Here is a 22,965-nt window from a genome sequence, read left to right on the forward strand (position 1 = left end):
GCTTTTGACTGAAGTGTGAGAGTAGGAAGGTGTATGTACGAAAATGATTTCAGCACCTCGAGGTCTGTTATGCCTCAAGGCAAGCTGGGAGGTGGATCCGAAGTAGTTTTGTACTTAAATACTACTCTGGTCGTAGAAGCAATGTGGGGAGGTCCGCTAAAGGCATCTCGACATTATAAGCTATGCTTTGCCCTGAGAATGATAGTTGCGTAGATGGTCGTATAATGCCAAAATTTGACACCGTTATTGCCCGAAGATGCACACATGGTCAGTGATTATTCTAACGTCCATGTCAAGTGGCTATTATCAAGCTGGTGTCTTACCACCACATCATCATAGTTGGTGCCTTACTACCGTCAGCCAAATCTATATTAGCATATACCAAGTTTGTCCTAAAGAGGACTATTTTCTCTGAATGAATTACTTGCTCTGCAACATTGAACTGACTTGAACATCAAAGTGTCTTTACAAGATCATTTTTTTTTAGGAATTTCAGAACTATATATGGACGATGAGTTGAATTATATGCTTACATGTGAAGAGAGATATCTCATGTGTCCATTAGGGAGAGAAATTGAGAGATTTGTGGGAGGTTTATGTTATGTAGGGATGTTTTTTATTTATAAAATTTGTTTGAAATTATTCTAACGGGAGGGAAATCACAAACCAACCCACCTTCTTCGTTAGCAATTACCTCCTTTTTGGAAATCTAATCTTTTTCGAATATAGTTTGCCGAAAGGGGAAGATCCCCTTCGCCGAAAATCAGTCTGGTTTGAGAAAAATCTTTACCTTCTTAATGTTGTACCTCTACTACCAACGTGATAGCCCATTGTGTTTGGATTTTTGATTATAAATACCTTTATTGGTTTTTCACTTAATGGTACGAAGAAGTTAATACATACATATACATGAGATAAATACAAGTTGCCTTTACATCAAGTCTTTGTTGTTCTTTGTTATTTAATCTCTCTGTGTTTATACACTCGTAAATAAAGTGACAAATAGTAGTCAATTTACAACATCATTTCCATTAATGAACCACATTTATATGCATTTAAAGGAAACCTAATTAATGAGATACCTTTTCCCTCATACAAGTCTTCATCTCATAAATTTGACTGTATCCAATCCTATAAATTAAGGCCTCAAAGCATAAAAACAGAGAATATGGACGTAAAAAAAATGTGTTTCTTTGACAATGGAAGGTAAGATGGGGAATAGGAAGTCGATAATGGTGATTTTGATGATAACGATATTAGTGTTGGGCCTCTCCCCAGAAAAGGCTATAGCAAAAACGAAGTTCTGGTGTATGGTAGGATGCATTATCAAATGTGATGTAGAAACGCAGCGGAATTAAAGATATGAAATAACTAAATAAGAACAATGAAATTAAAGATCAAATAACTTTAAATAATAAACTTTATTAAAACTTCAATGGGGTTTTTCTCTCAAATCTCAAAATAATAGACAAACTAGATATCCCTCTTATAGGGTTTTGGACTTTCCTAGATAGACTTGAATTAGAATTCCTAAATAATTAAATACTGCAACTTGCCTAAATAACTGGACTAACTCTGGACCTTTCCAATTATTGGAAATATTAAAATAGCATAATTCCTAAACCAAAATTAATTAATAAACATACTAAAATAAGAACTTTCTAAGTCTTCTTTCCTTGGCCGGTTGGACCATGACCGGATCCGGTCATGGAATTAGTCTCCATGCCGGGTGCCCCTGCATCAAAATGTAAGTGGAACCATGATGGTGAATACTGCCTGGCCTATTGCTCAGACAAATGTAAATCTTTGTTACCTGAAAGCCAAAATGTTGATATTGATTATTCATGTGAGATAAGTTGTGTTTCTTCAGAATGCTCTAATATCAACACTTCCGGGGACCTCGGTAAGTATTCTAGGTCCGTATTTATTTTTCTATGTAATTGTATTCCACTTTGTAGATTAACTGAACAATGTTAATAGTCAATACTATTTATTTGATAATGTAACTATTATTATACTCCTATATTTTTGTACTTGCAGGTGAAAAGAAATTGGGTGGTTGTTTGGGTTCTTGTTCTGATAAGTGTGCTAAGAAACACTAACGTGTATCACCTTTCTACACTTGATTATGTATTTCAGTTATATGGATGACGGTCAAAAAAAAGTTGGATCATTATAAAATTATACTCCATCCCATTTCGTCGACTTCTGAAATATAATTAATGAACTGAATCATTAGTTTTGTTTAGCTATCTATTTTCAGTAGTTCAATGAGAATTTGTGCATTTCTTTGTCTGGCAACCTTATTACCCATTGGGAAAATTCGGATACATCTTTTCTTCTTCACTCTTGGATTAACCTAATTTGATCAAGTCTACTGATCATGGATCTGTTATTCTTCAGAAGAAGAAACCAGATCAGTTGGACTTCTTCATTTATGAATGCATCTTTTCGTGAAGGGACAGGTGGACCTTAATTTTTGTTTGGGATATTTTGCGAAAGAGGCAAAGTAATGTTCCAAGTGATGACACTGAAACACAAATTTGATTTTTTTTTTTTTTTAGTTTGGAGCATTGACTAACTTTGACTTAATTTTATATCCAAAGATAACAAAAACTATCCAAAGTTGACAAAAAACTAACTTTTAACTTGACTTTCCATCCAAAGCTAATAGACTCACAGATGTTACCGTTAATTTTCTATTACCGCATCGACGACTCACATTATTTTGCATCAAACGGTCGGAATTAACTCATACTTTTCCGACCATAGCTTTTTATTCTGTAGAAGAAGTCTAGTTTTAAACCAACGTAAACTCAATTCTTTTCATAAAAACTTTTATAAACTATAAACTATTAAGTTTTAATACAAGCTATACAAAACACTAAAAAGAAATACATGATTTATCCATACGTGGCATTCATAAATTCATTAACATGAACATAACCTGCATTCAGAAATATTAAAATATTTATGTAACTGTTCACAACACTTTGTTCACATGTTTTAAAACACTAAAAATTACAACTGTAACCACTTAAATCAAAGTGACGAGCTTAGTGACTTAGCTCGTCCAAAAAAAAATAACAATCTTTGAATCTGTTAAGCATCTTTATGTTATCCAAAATATCAAAAAATGTAGGAGCTACTAATCTAGTTCAATCATCGATACATAAAATTAACGATAACGTCTGTTAGTCTATTAACTTTGGATGAAAATTAAGTTAAAAGTTAGTTTTTGTTAACTTTGGATGGAAAGATAAGTTAAAAGTTAGATTTTGTTATATTTGGATGGAAAATTAAGTCAAAGGTAGTCAATGCTCCAAACTCAAAAAAAATCAAATATGTGCTCCAAAGTCATCACTTGGAACATTACTTTGCCCCTTCCGCAAAATATTCCTTTTTCTTTTAGAGATTTAAGCATATGGTCTATTGATTCCTTCATGTTTGAGGTATGTTGTTGGATTCTAGGTGAAAGATGATATTTTGTTTATCGGAACAGTGTAAATTGTTCGGAATTCTTATGTTTGCAAAACCTATGATGATGTTCGTCCTCTATCTATTGATTCAAAATGTAGACTTGATCTTTAGGTTGATATCATGAAGACATGTTGTGGTGAACCTATGACAAACCAAAGTTTGTGAGGCTGGCCTAGTCTCAAAACATGGAGTTTTACAATGGGGAACTTCGGGACTTTGACGTCCATCTTGCTAGCTTAATAGAACAATGAAATTGTGAACTCTAGTAGAAATTGGCAGACAACACAAAATCGGTAAGTAGAAGGACATTAGGGCTTATTTCTGTGCTACAGGAATGAGAGAGAGAGACAGAAGTAAACATAAAATGCATTCAACCAAACATTATAGAAACCCTAGTACATTTACACGATATTCCCATTGAAGAAATCAAACAGGCAATGAACAACCAACACGAAAAACATTAAATCTAAACCCAGGCCTGAATCTCTTTGGGATCGATCTAAGCCCTCTCACCACGGATCCTACGAGCAAGTTGAATATCTTTAGGCATAATAGTAACTCTTTTAGCATGAATTGCACAGAGATTAGTATCTTCAAATAAACCAACCAAATAAGCTTCAGCTGCTTCTTGAAGAGCAGCTACTGCACTACTCTGAAACCTCAAATCTGTCTTGAAATCTTGGGCTATTTCACGTACCAGACGCTGGAATGGAAGCTTTCGGATCAATAACTCAGTACTCTTTTGGTACTTCCTGATCTCACGAAGAGCAACAGTTCCAGGCCTGAATCTATGAGGTTTCTTCACTCCTCCGGTTGCTGGTGCCGATTTACGAGCAGCTTTTGTTGCTAATTGCTTTCTTGGTGCTTTTCCTCCTGTTGATTTCCTTGCTGTTTGCTTTGTACGAGCCATCTCTCTCTCTCTCTCTAGAAATGATCTATGAAAATTGATGAACAGGAAAAAAGAAGAAGAAGGGAATAATACTTGGAAGGAAATGGATTTTGGTGTGAAGCTTTAGGGGATTTGGGAATTTTTATAGGGTTTGTGAGGAGGCGGGAATTCGAAAATTTTACCATTGGTTTTGGAAATTTTTGAGTGGAATGAAAACTGACCGGTAGATTAGAAATATTAAGAACGGCTAGGATTCATTTCAATAAGCTCACACGGATTATGATCTCTGTGGTCTTAGGTTTTAGTGTTTGTTTCTTTCTACGTGGTGCTACGCTTCCAAGTGAGTGGGTCTAGCACGTGAAGTAGCCGGGCTCGAAACGTCATCTCTATTAAAATTTGGGTGCTTCTACTGGCGCCATTCCCTTCATTCCATAAAGTGGGCAGCCTATAGACCCTCGCAATGATATAAAAGATATGAGAATATCATCAATCCAAGTTGTGGCGGGGTTTTTTTATAAGAAAAATACAACCTTCATTACAAAACATTGATACATCGAGAAGAGATGATACAAAGATACGTCAAGAATAATGAATTTAATAAGCACTGTACAATAAGATTGAAGACATTTCGAGTCTTTAAATGGTATCCTAAAATACTTAAAACAATCTAATCTATACTTACTTTATTTATGGCTAAGTTCAATAAATTCTAGATTTTTTACTTGGGTGCATCTGGTGCACTCCAAAATTGTTGGATTCTCAGTCTACAGGTGCACCCTGTATGGGCCAACGCACACCCCCTTTTATTCTCTTATTCTTCGTTATCGCTTCTTTATCTCTCCAGTTCTCTCTCAAATTTCAAACTTAAGTCTGGAAATGAATAAAACATACTAAAGGAAAGAAGATTAAACTTTCAATTAAAAAAAAAATTTGATGTTAAAGGAAACACAAACAAAAATCCTTGACAACTTGTTAAGGAAATCAAAAGAAACAAGATTAAACTTCGATACATCAAAGGAAATCATAGAATCACATATTATAGGAAAGAAGATTAAACTTCAATATTAAAGGGAAAAAAATATTCGTTATTAAATGAAAGCAAACGAAACATTCGATTAAAAGATTAAACTTCCTACTCTCTTTACGATGTTAAAGGAAGTAAAAATAATTTGATCCTTCTGTCTCTTGAATTTTGATTTTTAAGATTTGTAGATCAGGGTTGTGTAGCCTCTTGATTTTCAATTGTTAGTGTTTGGAAGATAGAACTTGAGGGGCTATCCTCAGACTAGCCTAATCTGAAGCCCAACAGAATGGCATCAGACTCTCTAAGACTTGTCGGACTGGACTGTCTGAGACAATGCTTTGGGCCTCAGACTGGCCAGTCTAAGATTGGGGGAACCTAAAGGTGTCGGGAACTGACGACAGTCAAACACTCTTGTGGGCCTATAACAATTTTGGGGTGTGCCTGTAGATGCACCATTTTCACTTCGATTGAATCGAACATGTCACTTCCACGTGTTTTTTTTTTTGGGAGATCGACTACATTCTACGTTAGTTGTTAAAAGACATTGATACATAATGAAGATGTGATGAACACGATAATTTTCTAATTTAAACTATAATGAAAAAGGCCTAAAGCCCGACAACACAGAAGAGGTCTAAAACCTGACAAATTCATTATATTGTTTATTATGTATATTGACTCAATTACAAAAAATAAATCTTGACGAAAAACTGTTTTTACCGAGACTCGATCCCACGATTTCATGGGCCCAGCAGGAGTGTCCATACCCTGCATGTCACCACCATGTTGCCCATTAGAAGTGGTGGCTTTTTTGAGTGATATAGGACTCTCATATTCTAAAGTAGTGGTACCCACTCAATGGACGATCAGGATTTTCTCAACTTCAATCTAAAAGCATATATTTAATCCTCCGAAAAACAAACCCACTCGTCTGTGTCTCCATTGTTTTCGGATCAAAATACCTCCCAAAATTGAGAATTTTTTTTTTTATTGAAGATCGGATTTGTGGTCTGAATTATTGATTGATACACGTGTTGATAGTCGATGGAGTTGCCAGTGATTGATCTTTCACCATACTTACAAATCTATAATACTAGTAATTTAAGTGGAGACGACGAACTGAATCATCAACTTAGAGATTTATGCAGTGAAGTGAGTAGAATTTTGAGAGATACAGGAGCTCTTTTAGTTAAGGATCCAAGATGTTCTGCCCAAGACAACGATCGTTTCATCGATATGATGGAGAAGTATTTCGAGAAACCCTCCGATTTCAAACGCATTCAAGAACGATCTCATCTACATTACCAGGTACTTTAGGGTTTTGTTTTCTTCCTTTGTGTTTATTTGATTTTATTCCTCAAAAATGAGGGGTCTTGATATCTCGTTGATTGAATATTTTTGTTTGTCAGAACTTTGAATGAATTCTATTAGTTTAGAGATTTTGTGTCTATTTGATTTATTAGGGACTTCAATTCTAGGTTTTCTAAATTTAGTTTATGTGAAAAGTAACAGGTAGGTGTGACTCCAGAAGGGACTGAGGTTCCTCGCAGTTTATTCGATAAGGAACTGCAACAAAAACTAATCAAAATGCCGGAGGAGTATCGACCCTTAATTCCTGTTGGTCCGGATCCCAAATGGCGGTATATGTGGAGAGTCGGTCCTCGGCCATCGGAAACCAGGTTTCAGGTAGTTACTGACATTTCTCTTTCACTAACCATTGCCATTTTTGTTGGTTTGATTTAGCTAGCTTTGATGTTTTCGTGTAGGAATTGAATTCTGAACCTGTTATACCAGAAGGCTTTCCTGAATGGAAAGAAACCATGGACTCATGGGGTTACAAAATGATCAATGCAATTGAGGTAAACTTCTTTTCTTTGATTGTGCTGCAGATTTCTATGGTTTACCTTTTGCTATAATGGGTTGTCAATTGTGTTCAAATTACTCTTTAGGTTGTTGCTGAAATGGCGGCGGTTGGATTTGGCTTGCCAAAGGATGCTTTCACTTCTCGTATGAAGCAGGTACAACTTGCCAGTCTGGTTTATACAACTCTTCTTGATATAAGTAACACTCTTGAATTTTTTTTACAATATGATTGTACTTGCTTTTAAATCTTACTCTACTGTCCACGATAAGGTTGTACTTGGCGGTCATTAGACTAAAAATAAAAATGATGAAGGTAGTCAAATTTGTTTCTTAATGATCTGATTGAATTAAAAGAAAACCCCAAGATGGCCAATGGGCAAACGGTCCGAAAGAATTTACTGTGCGTATTATAGCCTCTAGAAAACGTTTGATCCTATCCCATGGAATCTGCTTGCTCCAGTGATACAAGTTAGCTTTGGTGTGCGGGACGGTACTTTGCTGTCCCCAGCAATACTCTTAAAGATGTGCTTATTTTGGTCCTTCCAAATAGCCCAAAAGATTGCGTAAGGTATAAGGTTCCACAACTGTCTGCCTTTCTTTGGCACTTTTAGGCCTTCCAATTCACAGATGCACAGATTCGTATTTTTAGGTAGAGTCCACTGATCACCCAAAGAATTTGAGAAGAAATCCAAACAGCCCTAGCTATTGCACAATGGAGACAACGGTGATCTCCAGCTTCTCCGTTCATCTTGCACCTAGAGTACCACAGCCGACCCTACTTCTCTTTCTAAGACAATCTGCCCGGGGAATTCCATGGATGGTAATGGCCCAAGTGGTGAAGCAAATTATGGAGGGGATAAGCTTGTTCCATATGCCAAAAGTTTGAACATCTTGGGTTCCTTCAGAGGCCACCTATATGTTCAGCCTTAAAGATCGTGTGACTGAGGACATCACCCATTAACAGGAAAATGTTCACGCGAAAACATACTAGAAATTGAAACCGAACAAGTGATCATGATGAAAAATTTCGATTGCTTTTAGCGTATAATGCCTGTTTATAATCTAGCACCTATGGTTGGTATTGCAAGTGTTACAGAAAGTTCCAAAATTATCGTATTCTGCTATAAAAGCCTGCAGATATATCTGATGTAACTGTAATAAAATATACATCTGAACCTACGTACATTTTCATAGATACAAGCGGTCTACTTGAACCTGTTTGAAACTTGAAAGTGAATGTAAAATTTTCGTCATAGCTTGTAACTGAAATACTAATTCAGTACTCAATATGGTCTATATATATTGTCAGAGTTGTCTTTGACAGTTATGTTATTGTAACAACAGGGACCTCATTTGCTTGCTCCGACAGGAACTGATCTTTGCCATTATGGTCAGGAAGGCACTGTTTTTGCAGGATATCACTATGACCTTAACTTTCTAACTATCCATGGAAAAAGCAGATTCCCTGGTCTAAACATTTGGTTGAGAAATGGGCAGAAAATGGAAGTTAAGGTACCTGTAGGGTGTCTTCTCATCCAAAGTGGAAAACAGGTAAGTTGAAACCAGTCCACATTTTGATATCAAGTTTTAAAACCATCGTTGCATTTCGAAAGCTAAATTTATTATATAGAAAATCCTTCAGAAGTTGGTTTTAATTTTTAACTTTAAACGTGGACTTGTGGGTATTGTGTCTTCACATCTCATGACATAAAGCTTTTGCTAAGATCTCAAAACCCCAAAATAGAAAATCGAAAACCAACTGATTCTAGTCAGTATTTTCTTGTTGCAATAAGTGTAATGAAATTGGGAGACGAGAAGAACGAGTTGCTCATTGTATCATAAAAATCAGACAATCTGATTACCATTTATTGGTGTATACTGTACCATACCATATGAAAAAGTTTTAACTAGACCAAACTTGAGCATTATTCGAACTTTTTTGTATTTTTGAACTACAATTTTATTCAAGTGGGTTTAGGATCGGCCTGATCAGCCAAGTACTTGAGCTATTCGCTGACCAAAAAATTCACGATAAAATTTCGTTTCACTATCTTCATTTCTGCAGCTGGAGTGGTTAACTGGTGGAGAGTGTCAAGCTGGAATGCACGAAGTTGTCGTAACCAGTAGGACAATTGATGCAATGAAAGAAGCCCAGAAGCAAAATCGCAGTCTGTGGAGAGTTTCTTCAACTGTGAGTTCTGCTAAACTAATAATTTCTAATTATAAACATTTTTTTTCTTTAAAGGAGTTTAAATCATTGTTGTCACTTTCCAATATTTGAATTGAGCAGTTATTCGCGCATATAGCTTCAGATGCTACCGTAGAGCCCTTGGGCCAGTTTGCAGAATCCCCACTTGCTGGAAAGTACCCATCGATGTTTGCAGGAGATTATGTTGAGTTAGAGCTTGCAGAGATCAATCTCAAGGGAAAAAACAAAGAGAACTCTGACTGAGAAAAGGCAAAGATGGGTTTTTTCGATCAAAAAAGTTGGTTTTTCAATTGGTTTATCACGATTTAACAAGTTAGCTACACGGTGCTGGTGTCGAGTTCTGTCTTCAGTATTCATCCGTTGCAAAAAAAAAACCTTTCAAATGGTTAAAGGGTGTAATGTCAGGTTTATGTTAATCATTGCTCATGATCAGATCGATTGTTGAAATAACATTTTAACTTCATCTAAAGATTAACCTCAAGTTTCTATCAATTGGCTAAGCCGTGCAATTTACTGTATAACCCACTTTTGTTTCCGGAACATGTAGAATTTCGTCAATCAAAATGGATTAACTAATAGAGGGAAAGTCTGATAGGACAACTTAAATTACAATGGTTAAAACTTAAATTCATCTTCAAGAGTTGGAGCTATAAAACAACATTGTTGCTTTTTTTTTTGAATCCAAGGGAAACATTTCCATTAATAAGTGATAAAATCACATTGTTTACATGGATGATACATCATTTATTTCTCTCCTCTGAAAACTTCATGAGAGTTACATACCTTTAAATGCAAAGTGCCTCATGAAGAGAAAGAAATGGGACTAGACACAGACACTATTGGGATCCTAAAGATCCGAGAAAAGAGACCCTAAAGATCTGACAAAAGGATCCTAAAGATCCGACAAAAATAACGAAAAAAAACTAAAAACCATCGCCTTGCCGCCGGAAACCGTCGCCGATACCGGATAACCGCCGCGTCGCCGGAAAACCGCCATAACCGTCGGGAGCCGTCGCCGGGAAAACGTCGTCATCGTCGGAAAACCGATCTGACATGATCTCTCTATGCTTCTCCATCCCTTATCTTTAAATATGACCGGAGTCTGAACTTTAAGATCGGATTTCTTAACAGAATCAACCATAATCTGACATTGATCTTGGACCGGAATGGTTGTTCCGAAAAGTTTAATCGCCGGATCTGTAGATTCTTCATCAGTCAATTGCTTCTACTCCTCTTTGATTTCAACTTCTTGTTCCGAAGAGATCAAAAAGCATATCTTTCAAGATAAAACACGATATAGAGAGAGAGAAAGAAAGAAACTTATTAAAACCCCCATAAAAGACCTTTCTGAGATAGAGAGGGATTGATCTCTTTAATACATTAAAAGAGAATAGACAAGTTTTCTCTCATCATCATCTGAAACACCCCCATATGAGCATCTCCTTGGGTGATGGTGTTGATGATGATGGTTATAAAATAACCAACACTCTCAAAAACTGCATCTCTAATTGATTTCCTCGGGGAAGCCACTGATGTAACCATGGAGATTTAACCTTGTTCGTTTTGGCCTTCAACTTAGATATGGTGATATGAGACCCACTTGTTAGAAATCGAAGGTTATCTCTTAGAAGTTTGCCGCCGGGGAGAAACCAACTCTCCTGGCAAAAGCCAAGGAGAGGAGATCTGGCAGCCCTCGTCTCCAAAAGTTTGCCGCCGGGGAGAAACCAACTCTCTCCTCCCCACTATTTAAACCCAATTTGTTTTCCAAACAACATTGTTGCTATAGGCTCTCCAAAATTTGTGAGAGAATGTGAAAAGGGATCTCTTATAGCAATAATGTGGGGGGCACATTTAGGGTTTTTCTTACAAATTGGGACTTATTAAACACTTGACGAATGATACAAATGGTAATTCATCACAGTAAATAATAAAATGATACAAATGGTAATTCATCACAGTAAATAATAAAACTTGCTGATCAAGAAATTCATATTCATAAAACTTGAATATGTAGTATCTTCTAACAAACAATTCATTAGAACAACCATTAATAGCAAGAAAACCCCATGATTAAACATAAACCCAGAAAACATTAACAAAGATTAATCCCATATATATGGTCAGATTTTACAGAAAAAAAATCAAAACCCATTTGGGATCTAAGCTCTCTCGCCTCGGATTCTACGAGCAAGTTGAATATCTTTAGGCATAATAGTAACTCTTTTGGCATGAATAGCACAGAGATTAGTATCTTCAAATAAACCAACCAAATAAGCTTCAGCTGCTTCTTGAAGAGCAGCTACTGCACTACTCTGAAACCTCAAATCTGTCTTGAAATCTTGTGCTATTTCACGTACAAGGCGCTGGAATGGAAGCTTTCGGATCAATAACTCGGTACTCTTCTGGTACTTTCTGATCTCACGAAGAGCAACAGTTCCAGGCCTGAATCTATGAGGTTTCTTCACTCCTCCGGTTGCTGGTGCCGATTTACGAGCAGCTTTTGTTGCTAATTGCTTCCTTGGTGCCTTTCCTCCTGTTGATTTCCTTGCTGTTTGCTTTGTACGAGCCATCTCTCTCTCTCTAGATTATTTTACTAATTTCTCTCTCTAGAATTAAACGGAAACGAAGAAGACGATAATAATAGTATTTGGTATTGGTGTGATTTGTGTCTAATGATTTGGTGGTGTTTTATAAGAAAAGTTTGGGAAAAGGGCGGGAATTCAATTTTTGGAGATTTCGAACTTTTTTGGCTGTATGCCTAATGATGGTTGATTTTGAAACTAAAGAACGGTTGATATTGATTTGATGGAGTGACGCGGATCGCAATCTGTGTGCTCCTTAACCCTCAAAGGTTCAAAGCCTCAAACCGTTCCTTTGGAAGGTTCATCCAGCGGGTCCACCGTGACCCTCAAATGACTACTATTGGATGTATTTTTTATTTTTGTTTTGTATTTTTTATTTTTTTGAAATTTGTCAGCGGGTTGAAGGGACCATACCCTTTACACAGAAACATTAAACCAATAAAGAAATAAACCAACTATCCAGAAAAGGGAAACAAAAAAATCGAGAACAAGTAAACAAGAAATTCAATGACGCCTGACTCTTATTATACCTTGTTTGTCTTCCCTCACAATCTTTTCTAATTCTTCTGGTAACACATTTGAACTCATTTCCTTATAGCCCGAATCTGATTTCAGTTTAGAAAGCTAATCGGCCGCTTGATTTATTTCGCGATACACGTGTATAATTGTGCAATCATCCATACTATTCCATATGGTCCGTATCTCTCTGACTAATCTTGTGATCTGCCATGGTGGCTCTCTCTCGGTTTGTGATAAAATAAGAACAGCTAGTGAAGAGTCTGTAGCAATACGAACTTGTCTCTTGCCAAATTTATTTGCTAACTGTAGTCCTAACCGTATCCCCTGCAGTTCGTGTGTTATAACCGAACATCTTTGTGTACGGGCAGCTGCTGCCACAATAACATCACCTCGGTCATTTCTAAGAATGGCGCCACAACCACCTGAATTAGCATCAAAAGCACCATCAGTGTTTATGAGAATGTGACCTTCTGGTGGGCCTGCCCATTTACAAGTTGTAGTTGCCTTCGGATTAAGTGGGATCACCAAATTCCACCTTTCAAGGATCTGTTGGGTCCCATTAATCCCAATGGATCTATGTTTCCAAGCAACCACCTTTATCTTAACATCACTAACAACAACCTGCAATAGCTGTTGTTCGGTATTATTTTTGTTTTGTAGAAACTACTATTGGAATGTATTCTATTTGGGCGTAATGGTTTTTACCCATCTCACACGAATCACGCTTCACTTATAATTGACATTTTTCTTAAAAACTTATTTAATTGACATGGGCCAATCAATTCATAAATACACACACAAGAAAAACAGAACTAAGAGCATCTCCAATGCAAAATTAAAAAAAAAAAAAGTTGTCTTATTTGTCAAGGTTCAATTGAGTTTATCTTTCTTATCTGTCAATATTTGAGAGACTCGATTCAAAAGACATCTCAAATGTAACACTCTAAAAACTTAAAAATATTGTAGGTGTCATTTCTTAGATGGGTAGATTTGCTTTTAATATTGAGTGGTCATTTGAGATCCTGAAAAGAAATCTCAAATATTGAGTTTTTTCTTAAGATATCTCAACATTAAATGATGACACTTCATTTTGAGATCCAAATTGAGTGTTGTATCGGAGAAAATTTTTTACAAAAAATCCTAGGTGGCACTTTGAGTTTTTCACTTGAGTGTTGCATGGGAGATGCTCGAAATAGTTAGATTTGCTTTTAATATTGAGTGGTCAATTAAGATCCTCAAAAGAAATCTCAAATATTGAGTTTTTTTTTTTAAGATATCTCAACATTAAATGATGACACTTCATTTTGAGATCCAAATTGAGTGTTGTATCGGAGAAAGTTTTTTACGAAAAATCCTAAGTGGAACTTTGAGTTTTTCACTTGAGTGTTGCATGGGAGATGCTCGAAATAGTTAGCTTTCTATGCAGGGTTTATTGGCAAGAGTTACCTCAAGGGGATATATTTCACGGGGATTTTGTCCAGAAGGACAATCCCAAACACAATGTAGACGTATCTTTTGAACTAAGACTAAAACTAAACAACACCCACACTAAAAAAAAATTGTACCTTCAAATGAGGCAAACAACTTCTTGCTTTTCAACAAAAAAAAAAAAAAAAACAAAACTTCTTGCTCACATGAAGTCCTTAAGAACAGTTCAAAAAAAAAATAGAAGTCCTTAAGAAAATTCCAAGTCTTTTTGAATTCTAGAAAATATTGAACAATTCATGAAAAAAAAAAAAATTGCAAGTAGGCCACTCTGAATTGTCAATTTTGGACTGACTTGCCTCAAAATAAATAATGGATCAACCATGACAACATGCAATAAGCTAATCAGAACTTTTGTTATTCCAAAAGGCATCCATGAGTTCCAAAAAAAAAAAAAAGTATATGGTACCTCATAAAAATTATAGTATAATTTCATTATATTCTCAACAAAACTCCGATTCGAAAAACAGGAAAAAAGAAAGAAGGGAGAGTTTGAAAATTGGAAGATATTCCTATAAAGGAACTACCTAGCAAGTAAGTGATCAGTCATTTAGATCTATGAACCACAACAAACTGCCTTTCTCCCACCTGAATCTGTCTCCTGACCTGGAACTATTATCTTAGTTCCCCTAAGAAGTGAAGAATTTCCTCCTGATTCTTGTTCTTCATTTGCAACTAATGCTTTCTTACTGATAATCCGATAAATATCTGTTAGTACTGTCAAGAACGCTGTTTCAACATTGGTAGATTCAAGAGCTGATGTTTCCATAAAGAAAAGGTTTTCTCTTTGAGCAAATTCTTTAGCATCTTCAGTTGGAACAACTCTAAGAGTCCCCAAATCGGATTTATTTCCGATCAGCATGATCACAATGTTCTTATCAGCATGGCCTCGGAGCTCTTCCAACCATCTAGCCACGTGATCAAATGTCTGTCTTTTGGTTATGTCATAAACTAACATAGCTCCTACTGCTCCTCGGTAGTATGCACTTGTAACTGCTCGATATCTGAAACATTATAGCAGGATCAATAAGAATAATGCAGTTGGGTAAACGAAGAGATTAAATAATGACATAACTTGGAACTAGGCTCCGGATGAAACTCAAACTTATGTCTAATTAACAAAGGTCGAGTCTTATAACTTAAACGTGGGCAAAATGTAGCTATTCGAGCACAAAAGTGGTAGTCTGAACAGATGGCTACCTATATTTTAAAATTTCAGGATTTTTTCGTTCTAGGTCAGAAGAACTTGATTAGGTGTATGGTAAAAGCTACAAGATCCTTCAAGCACAAGCGTACTTAGAAGTTTTAATCGAGTTGATTTTCACTATGTGAAGTTCTAAAGAAAAACACGATGACGAAGATTGTGTCTCATTACTCACTTTTTCAGAAATACAACTATCTAAATCGTGCTGCTGATAACCACGTAGAAGACAGAAGGTTACGTACACTAGTGTGTCAATGACTTAATTCTTTACTACCAAATCATTTGGTAACACTAGAGAAGCTTCATGGGATGAACAATTCTTGCTCCAACTCAGAATTAGGACACATAGAAGTGTCTAGTATTTCTAACTAGAGCAAATAAACATATAAACTCAATGACGTAAACTTCAAAAGAAAATGAATCAATAGTTCAATCAACAGAACTAGAGTTTCAACACTAAGGTTCTGTTTGACGATTAAACTCTTCTTTTTATAGGAACATAGAAAAAAAAACTCCAGCGTTTTAAGCTATTCACGTGTTTGATGACTTTGCAGAGAAAGAAAGATCTCCGTCATGAATAGCCAATTTTGAGTTTCCTACGTAAGGAAACTCGTAACTCAATTCACTCCTTGAAATTTTTTCCTTGTTTGGGGATTTTTTTTCCCCATACCCCGCGGTTGTAATAAAGGACAACCTACGACAAATGGCTATACGAAAGATATTTCATCTGCTTTTCTACGCTACTATGCTCTTGATACATTATGAACTGCCTGCAGAATCACTAGTCTCATTTAATAGGGTTTATCTCCAATTATTTAGCTAATAGAACGTTGTTTCTTACGAAATCATGGATTAAAAAACAAGCAAATTTACTACAACAATGTGCAAATGAATTCCCAATTTGTTGCTCATAATTATCAGATGCCCTTCCAAGTTAAGTGAAATTACCTAGTACATAATTGCCCTAATAAACATTGTTTAAATGTTCGTACAGGCCAAACAGTATATGTTTTCTTCTTCAAACCCTAAAAGAACCAATTGAAGATTTTCAGAAAATTTCTAAAACCTAAGTAATTGATTTCTTCCATAAGACTATAATATGTCACAGTAAAAGAGTCAGAAACCCTAATATCAAATAGAAACTATCGAAATGAATTCGATCTTAATGGAAATTTAATATCAGACGATGAAAAAGGAATCAGAGAGAAAAAAAAGAAGAAAATGAATCACCTTTCCTGACCAGCGGTATCCCAAATCTGTGCTTTGACGATCTTATGATCAATGGTAAGAGTTCTAGTCTGAAATTCAACACCAATAGTTGCTTTAGAATCCAAACTGAATTCATTACGAGCGAATCTAGCAAGGAGCTGAGATTTTCCAACAGCAGAATCCCCAATCAACACGACCTTGAATACGTAATCAATTTTTTGATTGAAATCTCCATACAGATTAGACATCTCTTTCTCTCTCTGATAGAAACAATCAAGATTGTTCTCGATCCTGCAAGTTTAATAAGAAGAAGAAGAAGAAGGTGGTGATGAAAATTGAGGAGGAAATCAAGGTAATTGGGGAATTGGGTAAGAAATAAGAAGGGTTTGATCGTTGATTGAGAAATAGAGGTGATGAATTGAGAAGAAGACGTGATCGCTTGTCATGAGAGGGTGGTGGGTAAATTGGGGGAAGATTTTCTCTCTCTCTCTCTCTCTTTTTTTTTCTCTCTCTATAGTGTATTCGTAATTGAGAATAAATTTACGATCAACGGAGAAGGTAACGAGACAAGTGAGACCCGTCAATGAAACTCAAACTGTCTATGCGGGACCCTTTAACGGTTTGCTCATTGGTAGTAGTCCTATTTCTTTAACCTTTTTGGTTTAGAGACACCCCATCTTTGTCTCAGTAGAGTCTTTTAATTTGCTATTCTCTTGGCGGTAGAAAAATTGAGTCACTAGTCCGTGTACATTCAATTCGTAATTTTTCTTTGTTTCATATGTAGATCTACGAGCAACTCAAGCAGATGCAGAAACAAAGATAAAGACAAACGCATGATATCAGTACCAAGTTAAGTTGATCCACCCGCTTATATAGCAACATGAGTTGCATAGGTGAAAACATCAAAAGGAACAAAACCTGCAACTATAGTCAAATAAGGGGAACTAGGCTCGAGAGACACCAACACAGAGATATAGTCATAGGCCGTCGCATTTTACCTTTACTTTTTTCTATCGGATATGGAACTACAAGACAACGACTTTTTTAGGATCTTTCTTTACCTAAAACTCAATGACTTCGCGATGGACCGGAAACCCAGTTGATTTTGATGGTTCCAACCTGTGCCAGGACCTACGAGCCAAAGGATAGTCTAGGATACGCAGTTCCGTGGAGCGAAGGCTTTTAAAAGGCAACAGAGACATGCAAAGATCTTTGCATGTCGGACAAAGATAGGCCCTCCAGTGCAAAGCCAAAAAGGAGCTTGTCTGCAAGACCTACCCATCGAGCAGGGACGAAAGTTGACTTTAATGATCCGATGGTGACGAGTGAAAGAGTCGACACTCAATGGATAAAAGTTGTTCTAGGGATAACAAACTGATCTTTTCCAAGAGTTCACATCAACGGGAAGGTTTTGCACCTCGATGTCTGCTCTTCGCCACCTAGGGGTGTAGTATGTGCCAAGGTTTTCTCTGAACTGAGCTAGTAGAGAATTTAATTACCTTTACAGGAGGGGAAGGAGGTTTGCCTTATTGCATATAGTCACTTATGAAATCACTTTCTTCTTTATTATATTAGCTTAATTACTTAAAAATATATTCTTGAAAGCCAGTATTGCCCAAACGAGTCGAAGAACTAATAACTCTGGCTTGGGTACCAAAGATAAGCACCTGAATAACTGAGAAGCCTTCGCTTAATGCCCATAATAGTTGGGCTAAGCTCTTTTTTATCGCTCTGTTTGTGATAGAACTCTCGTATCAATGCCGAGAAAACCCTCTCTATTTCTACGGGACGAGAGGCCTTAAGGATCTTACCCTTTCTTCTTCAAAGACACACATGGAATAACATAACATATAGAAATAGGGGTGCTCTCTATTGTCTGAGGGGATGAAGGAGATGAAAAAGAAAAGCAAATAATGTAACTTGGTAGTTAATTTCAAGATAGTTGTTAGTAGATGTAGAACGTTAGATACGAGTGGACCTCCGGCCTCTATTAGCCCACATTGGGCGCACCTAGACCATCTCGGACTTGAACAAGAAACTTCCTCGATGAAGTAAATCATCACAACCCGATTCAACCAATAGAGGGAGAATAAAAAGATTTATTTCATTCCAGATTTAACCTCGATGAAGTATGTCACGATGGTGTGTATCTTGAGATCACCCTCCCCGTTATTTTTATCATTTTAGTTTAATACCCCTACCCAAGTTTAAGCACGGTTAGTAACAACAAGACTACCTAAACCGCCAATCTAAGCCGTCCCAAATGTCCCATGAACAACCCAAGAGAGAAACCCTTGTTTCTCTCTCCTCTCACGTGTGAAGTCACGTGGAGAGAGAAAAAGGGTTTCTCTCTTGGGCCGTTCATGGGACTGTTCAAATTGGTTTTTCGTTAATAAATATTTACTACTATAATATTATCAATAATTGTTTATTAATAAACGAGTTTAAAGATTATCTTTCTTTTCATTTTGGTTTCTTGTTAATAACTATTTACTACTAAAGAGTTTAAATACGTTCATGCTTTTCATTTTGTTAACTTCTTAATAAATATTTATTATTAAACGAGCTTTGTAAAACTAGTATCCATAAATGTTTGTTAATAAAATATGTTAATAAAAGATTATTAATAAACAGATATAGAAAAGTGGATCCGTGTGCATATATTTTTGAGTCTTTTCTAAGAATAAAATTCTGGCCTAAAAAATCGCTTCTCTTCATTTTGATATTATTCGATGGATGATAAAACCCATCATAAAAAAATGTATGCGCATCATCTATAAAGCCATATGATCACATCGTTAACGAACTAATATATTCTCAGACATTTGGTTTGATCAATTTTCGTCTCAAGGATATCAAATAATTGCGATACCAAAGGGTCTATCTTTACAGACCGAAAGTCTTTTTTTTTTGGAAATATCTTCATTAAAGATAACAAGTGGATTATATAGCTTAGAGCATCTCTAATGCAAAACTAAAAAAAAATCTTTATTTGTCTTATGTGTCAAGTTTCAATTGAGATTTTCACTCCTATGTGGCGGAAATAGAGATCTTCAACTCTTTTATGTCTCCAATGCAAAACTCTAAGCTTATCTTATTTACTTATATGCCGCAGTTATTTTTGTAAAAAAATAATTAGTTATTTAGAAAATATAGAACACTCGATTTATATAGGTTGAAATTCAAAAGTTGACGAGTTGGACAATTAGAGATATCTCAAGAGGACACTCTAGAAATAAAGTGTTTTTTCTTGTGATATCTCCATTCCACTCTTGACACGTCATCCTAGAGATCCAAATAGAGTGTCTTTCTTTTCATTTTGGTATCTCGTTAATAAATATTATCGATCTGACTCTCCGAGAAATCAGATCTCCACCGTTCGTTACTGCCTCCACAATGATATGAGTCTCCTATAAAAAGGGCTTTACTAACCCCAGTTCTTTTATCCTCGAGTAGCAAAAAACAAAGCCTGAGCCTCACTCTCTTGCGCAGAATGGTTTTACCTTCTTGAACCATCACTTCTCCTATGTGATCTTGAATCACTATACCCACTGCTTCCCCCTAATTACCGAAAGCCCGATCAAAAGAAACTATATACATGGACATCCACTGGAGCAGACCGAATGTCTTTTGATAATAAGTTCTTATAACGTATATAATGCTTATAGTACTTTATTATAAAAGAAAAGTGCTACAATCAGTTACGCTTTTATTCAAAAATGATAACATGACTGTACATTACTGAGATTCTTAAAAGATATAGTTGGTAAAAGTATGTAGTCAGATGACGCCACATTAGATTCTGAGTAAAGATACTCCGAGTGAACTCTAAGAGAAAACTTCTTATATTTAGGTTTCGTTCTAAATCTGGAACATCATATCGTACATATGGACCCCCATTTTATGCCTTTCTTTGACTTAGAGATACAAACTCTTTCTCCTTCATCATCTTTTAATTCTTCTACTGAGCAGATAAATACAAGCCAAACTGCATCATTTGATTACAGTTTCTGCCTTGAACACACGCAGTTTGCTCGATTAGCGTTAAGTGTCTACACAAAATGAATCAAAATTATGAAGGAAAAGAAACAAATACTATATATGAAGTGCAGGATCTATTGGTTTTCATTATGTACCTTGACCTGTTTTTGAAGATCTTTAATGTACTCCACAGCAAAGTCCAACATATCAGCCGTGTTAGTTTGCTGCCAACGGATAAAATACACGACCTTAGTCAGAACTGAAAATAGTTTCGATGTGATTAGTTTGATTTTGAGTAAGTGAGGTATTTACCTTGTCCATGTTCGGTACAAGCTCTTGTAGCTTTCTCATTCGTTCACTGATTCGGGTTCTTCTAACCTGAAAATGTAGATACAAATATTTATAACATGAAATATAATCACTGAAAATTGCATACTAAAGAATGAGCAAAAGTTTTTTACCCTCTCCGCAATACTCCGTGGGTGAGTGGCATAACCACGCTTAGCTCGAATCTTACATGGAACAGCATCTTGCAGCTGAAGAACGGTTGCCTTTTCTGATGAATCCTTCCAAGAAGCATTTGTGAACCCGGTAAGGAATCGGTTGTTTCCACTACCCAAACTTCCTTCTTCCCTGCTATTCCCCTCTTCCATACTTTCATTCTCGACTTCGGAAATCTGAGAGAGTAAACCAGGTGAAGAAGGTGGTCTCGATGGGAAGCTCAATTGACTCTTCAACCTGCTAATTATCGGTGCTGTCTTGTCTCCATTAGTACTATTATTTTTTGCTGTGAAATCGCCTATTCCCCTCGTTGCAGAGTAACCTGCTAATTGTTAAGATTCTAACTTCGGCGTTTGAATCATTCTGATAGATTAAACTAGACATACTAAAGATATCACTTGTCTTTTTGGTGATTATATGAGAGCAAATCTAAGAATAAGTAAAGTACACATTTTACGACAATATCATTTTTTGTAATAATTGAGCCAAATCAAATTACACAAATCGTGATAGGCCGAAGCTTAAATTCATTCAGCTTCTCCAACCCAAAAATGGTCGGCAACAAACCGATGTCCACTTCACTAAAAGTCATAAAGAGAAGAGGAGTACCTTTTTCAACAGACAGTTGAGAGAAAAGTCCAGCAGGAGAGCTACTATGTCTGATAAGATTTGAAGAGTTAGTGGTACTACTATTACTACCACCACTACCCATTTTCAACTTTGAATGATGATGTTGATCCACATGCATGGAATTTGAATTTCTGTAAGAATTCTTAGTTGGGTTTGAACTTTGATTCTCTAAAGAGATTTCTGAAGGTGGTGGTGGTGGTGGTGGTTGTGGAGGAGGACTATGAAAACCCATCTGAAGAGATGGAAGAAACCCAATAATTCTCTCTGGTTCTTGTTCCATAGATTTGTTTATGATTTGTCTCATCACATCAGGAGAAGATGAATCATTACCACTACAATTAGACATGAACCTAGCAAATATTGTCTCTGCTTCTGGGCTTGAATGAGATATGATATTATCACATCTTTCATCTTCACCATTACTGTAATTTTCAAGCATAGAGCTTGGAGCAAATCGAAACCTCATTAACCCAGAGTTCAATTCTTGCTAATTTTGTTATTTATCACAAACTCTGGCTCTGATGAATTTTCAAAATCTCAAGGCAAGAACAAAATATTTAAGTCCTTTAAAGAGGTTTGAATACATCATCACTCTTGACTAGAAATATTTTTGGGGTCTCATCCTTTTTCTTTACTTTTTTGATAAAATCGAATCAAATCGTATCAGAAAGATTAACAAAAAGGAAACAGAACAAAACCCCTAGATAGATATCAAAAGTTAACAAGAACCCAAAGTGCGAATTTTTTTTTAATTTCTCGGTCAAATGATATTTTTATCTCTTTTGTCATTAAACCAGCTCAAACTTTCTCTTTATCTAAGAATTCAACTTCAAGCGGTAAATGACAATCAAAGTGCAACAAGATTGGACAAAATGTCCCATAAAGATAGGACTCATTACAAGAAAAGTCCTGAGTTAGAAAAGAATAATGGTCAGGTCTAAAATATCAGGTTCCGACTGGAAAAAATGTGGACTTTACATCATATGATATTTTTCGCCTGATATAAATGCGCTTGACATAACCCATGCGTGTCATCCATGTGCACCTAACATAACTATCAAATAATCACCACGGTTGACAGTTAGTCGATGCGCCAGTTAAATAAATTATCCTCTAATGGTTCTTGAGAATCATGAAGTGAAAATTTTCTACTCTTTTATACAAAACATCTCTATCACACAAGCAAACTTTTGTACAGGAGAACTTTTCTGGCCAAATTGCAGCACCTTAAGTCAAATTAATACCCCATTTTGGATGTATATCATTTTCTTATATTCTCCCCTGAAATCTTTATCTGACTCATGGGAAAGAATAAATACTCTCAAATTATAAGAATAATAATAAAAAAAAAATGCAGATTCCTTTTTTTATTGTGTTTCAGAAAGTAAT

The 22,965-nt window shown here is 36.0% G+C and overlaps 5 protein-coding genes and 1 long non-coding RNA gene across 6 annotated transcripts; 2 read left to right on the plus strand and 4 right to left on the minus strand.

Annotated features, from left to right (window-relative positions):
- The first annotated feature begins 1,140 nt into the window (after positions 1–1,140).
- LOC147541578 (uncharacterized) lies at positions 1,141–2,248 on the plus strand. The gene is made up of 3 exons (XR_015223768.1): positions 1,141–1,337; positions 1,753–1,903; positions 2,041–2,248. It is a non-coding gene; the product is annotated as an uncharacterized LOC147541578 (long non-coding RNA).
- Positions 2,249–3,833: 1,585 nt separating this feature from the next.
- LOC147541579 (histone H3.2) lies at positions 3,834–4,511 on the minus strand. The gene has a single exon (XM_086636883.1). The coding sequence runs from the start codon at positions 4,388–4,390 to the stop codon at positions 3,980–3,982; it is 411 nt and encodes a 136-aa protein (XP_086493009.1). The 5' UTR covers positions 4,391–4,511; the 3' UTR covers positions 3,834–3,979.
- A 1,686-nt stretch (positions 4,512–6,197) lies between these two features.
- On the plus strand, positions 6,198–9,957 carry LOC147541580 (2-oxoglutarate (2OG) and Fe(II)-dependent oxygenase superfamily protein). Its single transcript, XM_086636884.1, has 7 exons — positions 6,198–6,701; positions 6,906–7,079; positions 7,160–7,252; positions 7,343–7,411; positions 8,601–8,807; positions 9,322–9,447; positions 9,547–9,957. Exons 1-7 carry the CDS (start codon positions 6,438–6,440, stop codon positions 9,706–9,708), a joined length of 1,095 nt encoding a protein of 364 aa, XP_086493010.1. The 5' UTR covers positions 6,198–6,437; the 3' UTR covers positions 9,709–9,957.
- Positions 9,958–11,520: 1,563 nt separating this feature from the next.
- Positions 11,521–12,130, minus strand: LOC147541581 (histone H3.2). Its single transcript, XM_086636885.1, has one exon. The coding sequence runs from the start codon at positions 12,033–12,035 to the stop codon at positions 11,625–11,627; it is 411 nt and encodes a 136-aa protein (XP_086493011.1). The 5' UTR covers positions 12,036–12,130; the 3' UTR covers positions 11,521–11,624.
- Positions 12,131–14,388: 2,258 nt separating this feature from the next.
- RABA4C (RAB GTPase homolog A4C) lies at positions 14,389–17,076 on the minus strand. Its single transcript, XM_086636886.1, has 2 exons — positions 16,486–17,076; positions 14,389–15,055 (listed from the first exon to the last, which is right to left on the minus strand). The coding sequence occupies exons 1-2, from the start codon at positions 16,710–16,712 to the stop codon at positions 14,608–14,610; spliced, it is 675 nt and encodes a 224-aa protein (XP_086493012.1). The 5' UTR covers positions 16,713–17,076; the 3' UTR covers positions 14,389–14,607.
- A 3,016-nt stretch (positions 17,077–20,092) lies between these two features.
- On the minus strand, positions 20,093–22,176 carry LOC147541583 (transcription factor bHLH130-like). The gene is made up of 5 exons (XM_086634375.1): positions 21,556–22,176; positions 20,907–21,268; positions 20,758–20,823; positions 20,601–20,669; positions 20,093–20,516 (listed from the first exon to the last, which is right to left on the minus strand). The coding sequence occupies exons 1-5, from the start codon at positions 22,040–22,042 to the stop codon at positions 20,466–20,468; spliced, it is 1,035 nt and encodes a 344-aa protein (XP_086490501.1). The 5' UTR covers positions 22,043–22,176; the 3' UTR covers positions 20,093–20,465.
- Positions 22,177–22,965: the final 789 nt, after the last annotated feature.

Source organism: Eschscholzia californica, unplaced genomic scaffold, assembly GCF_041429995.1.
Source record: "Eschscholzia californica isolate CP2 unplaced genomic scaffold, dmEscCali1.0.p SCAF_4, whole genome shotgun sequence".
In the NCBI taxonomy this organism is placed as follows: Eukaryota; Viridiplantae; Streptophyta; class Magnoliopsida; order Ranunculales; family Papaveraceae; genus Eschscholzia; species Eschscholzia californica.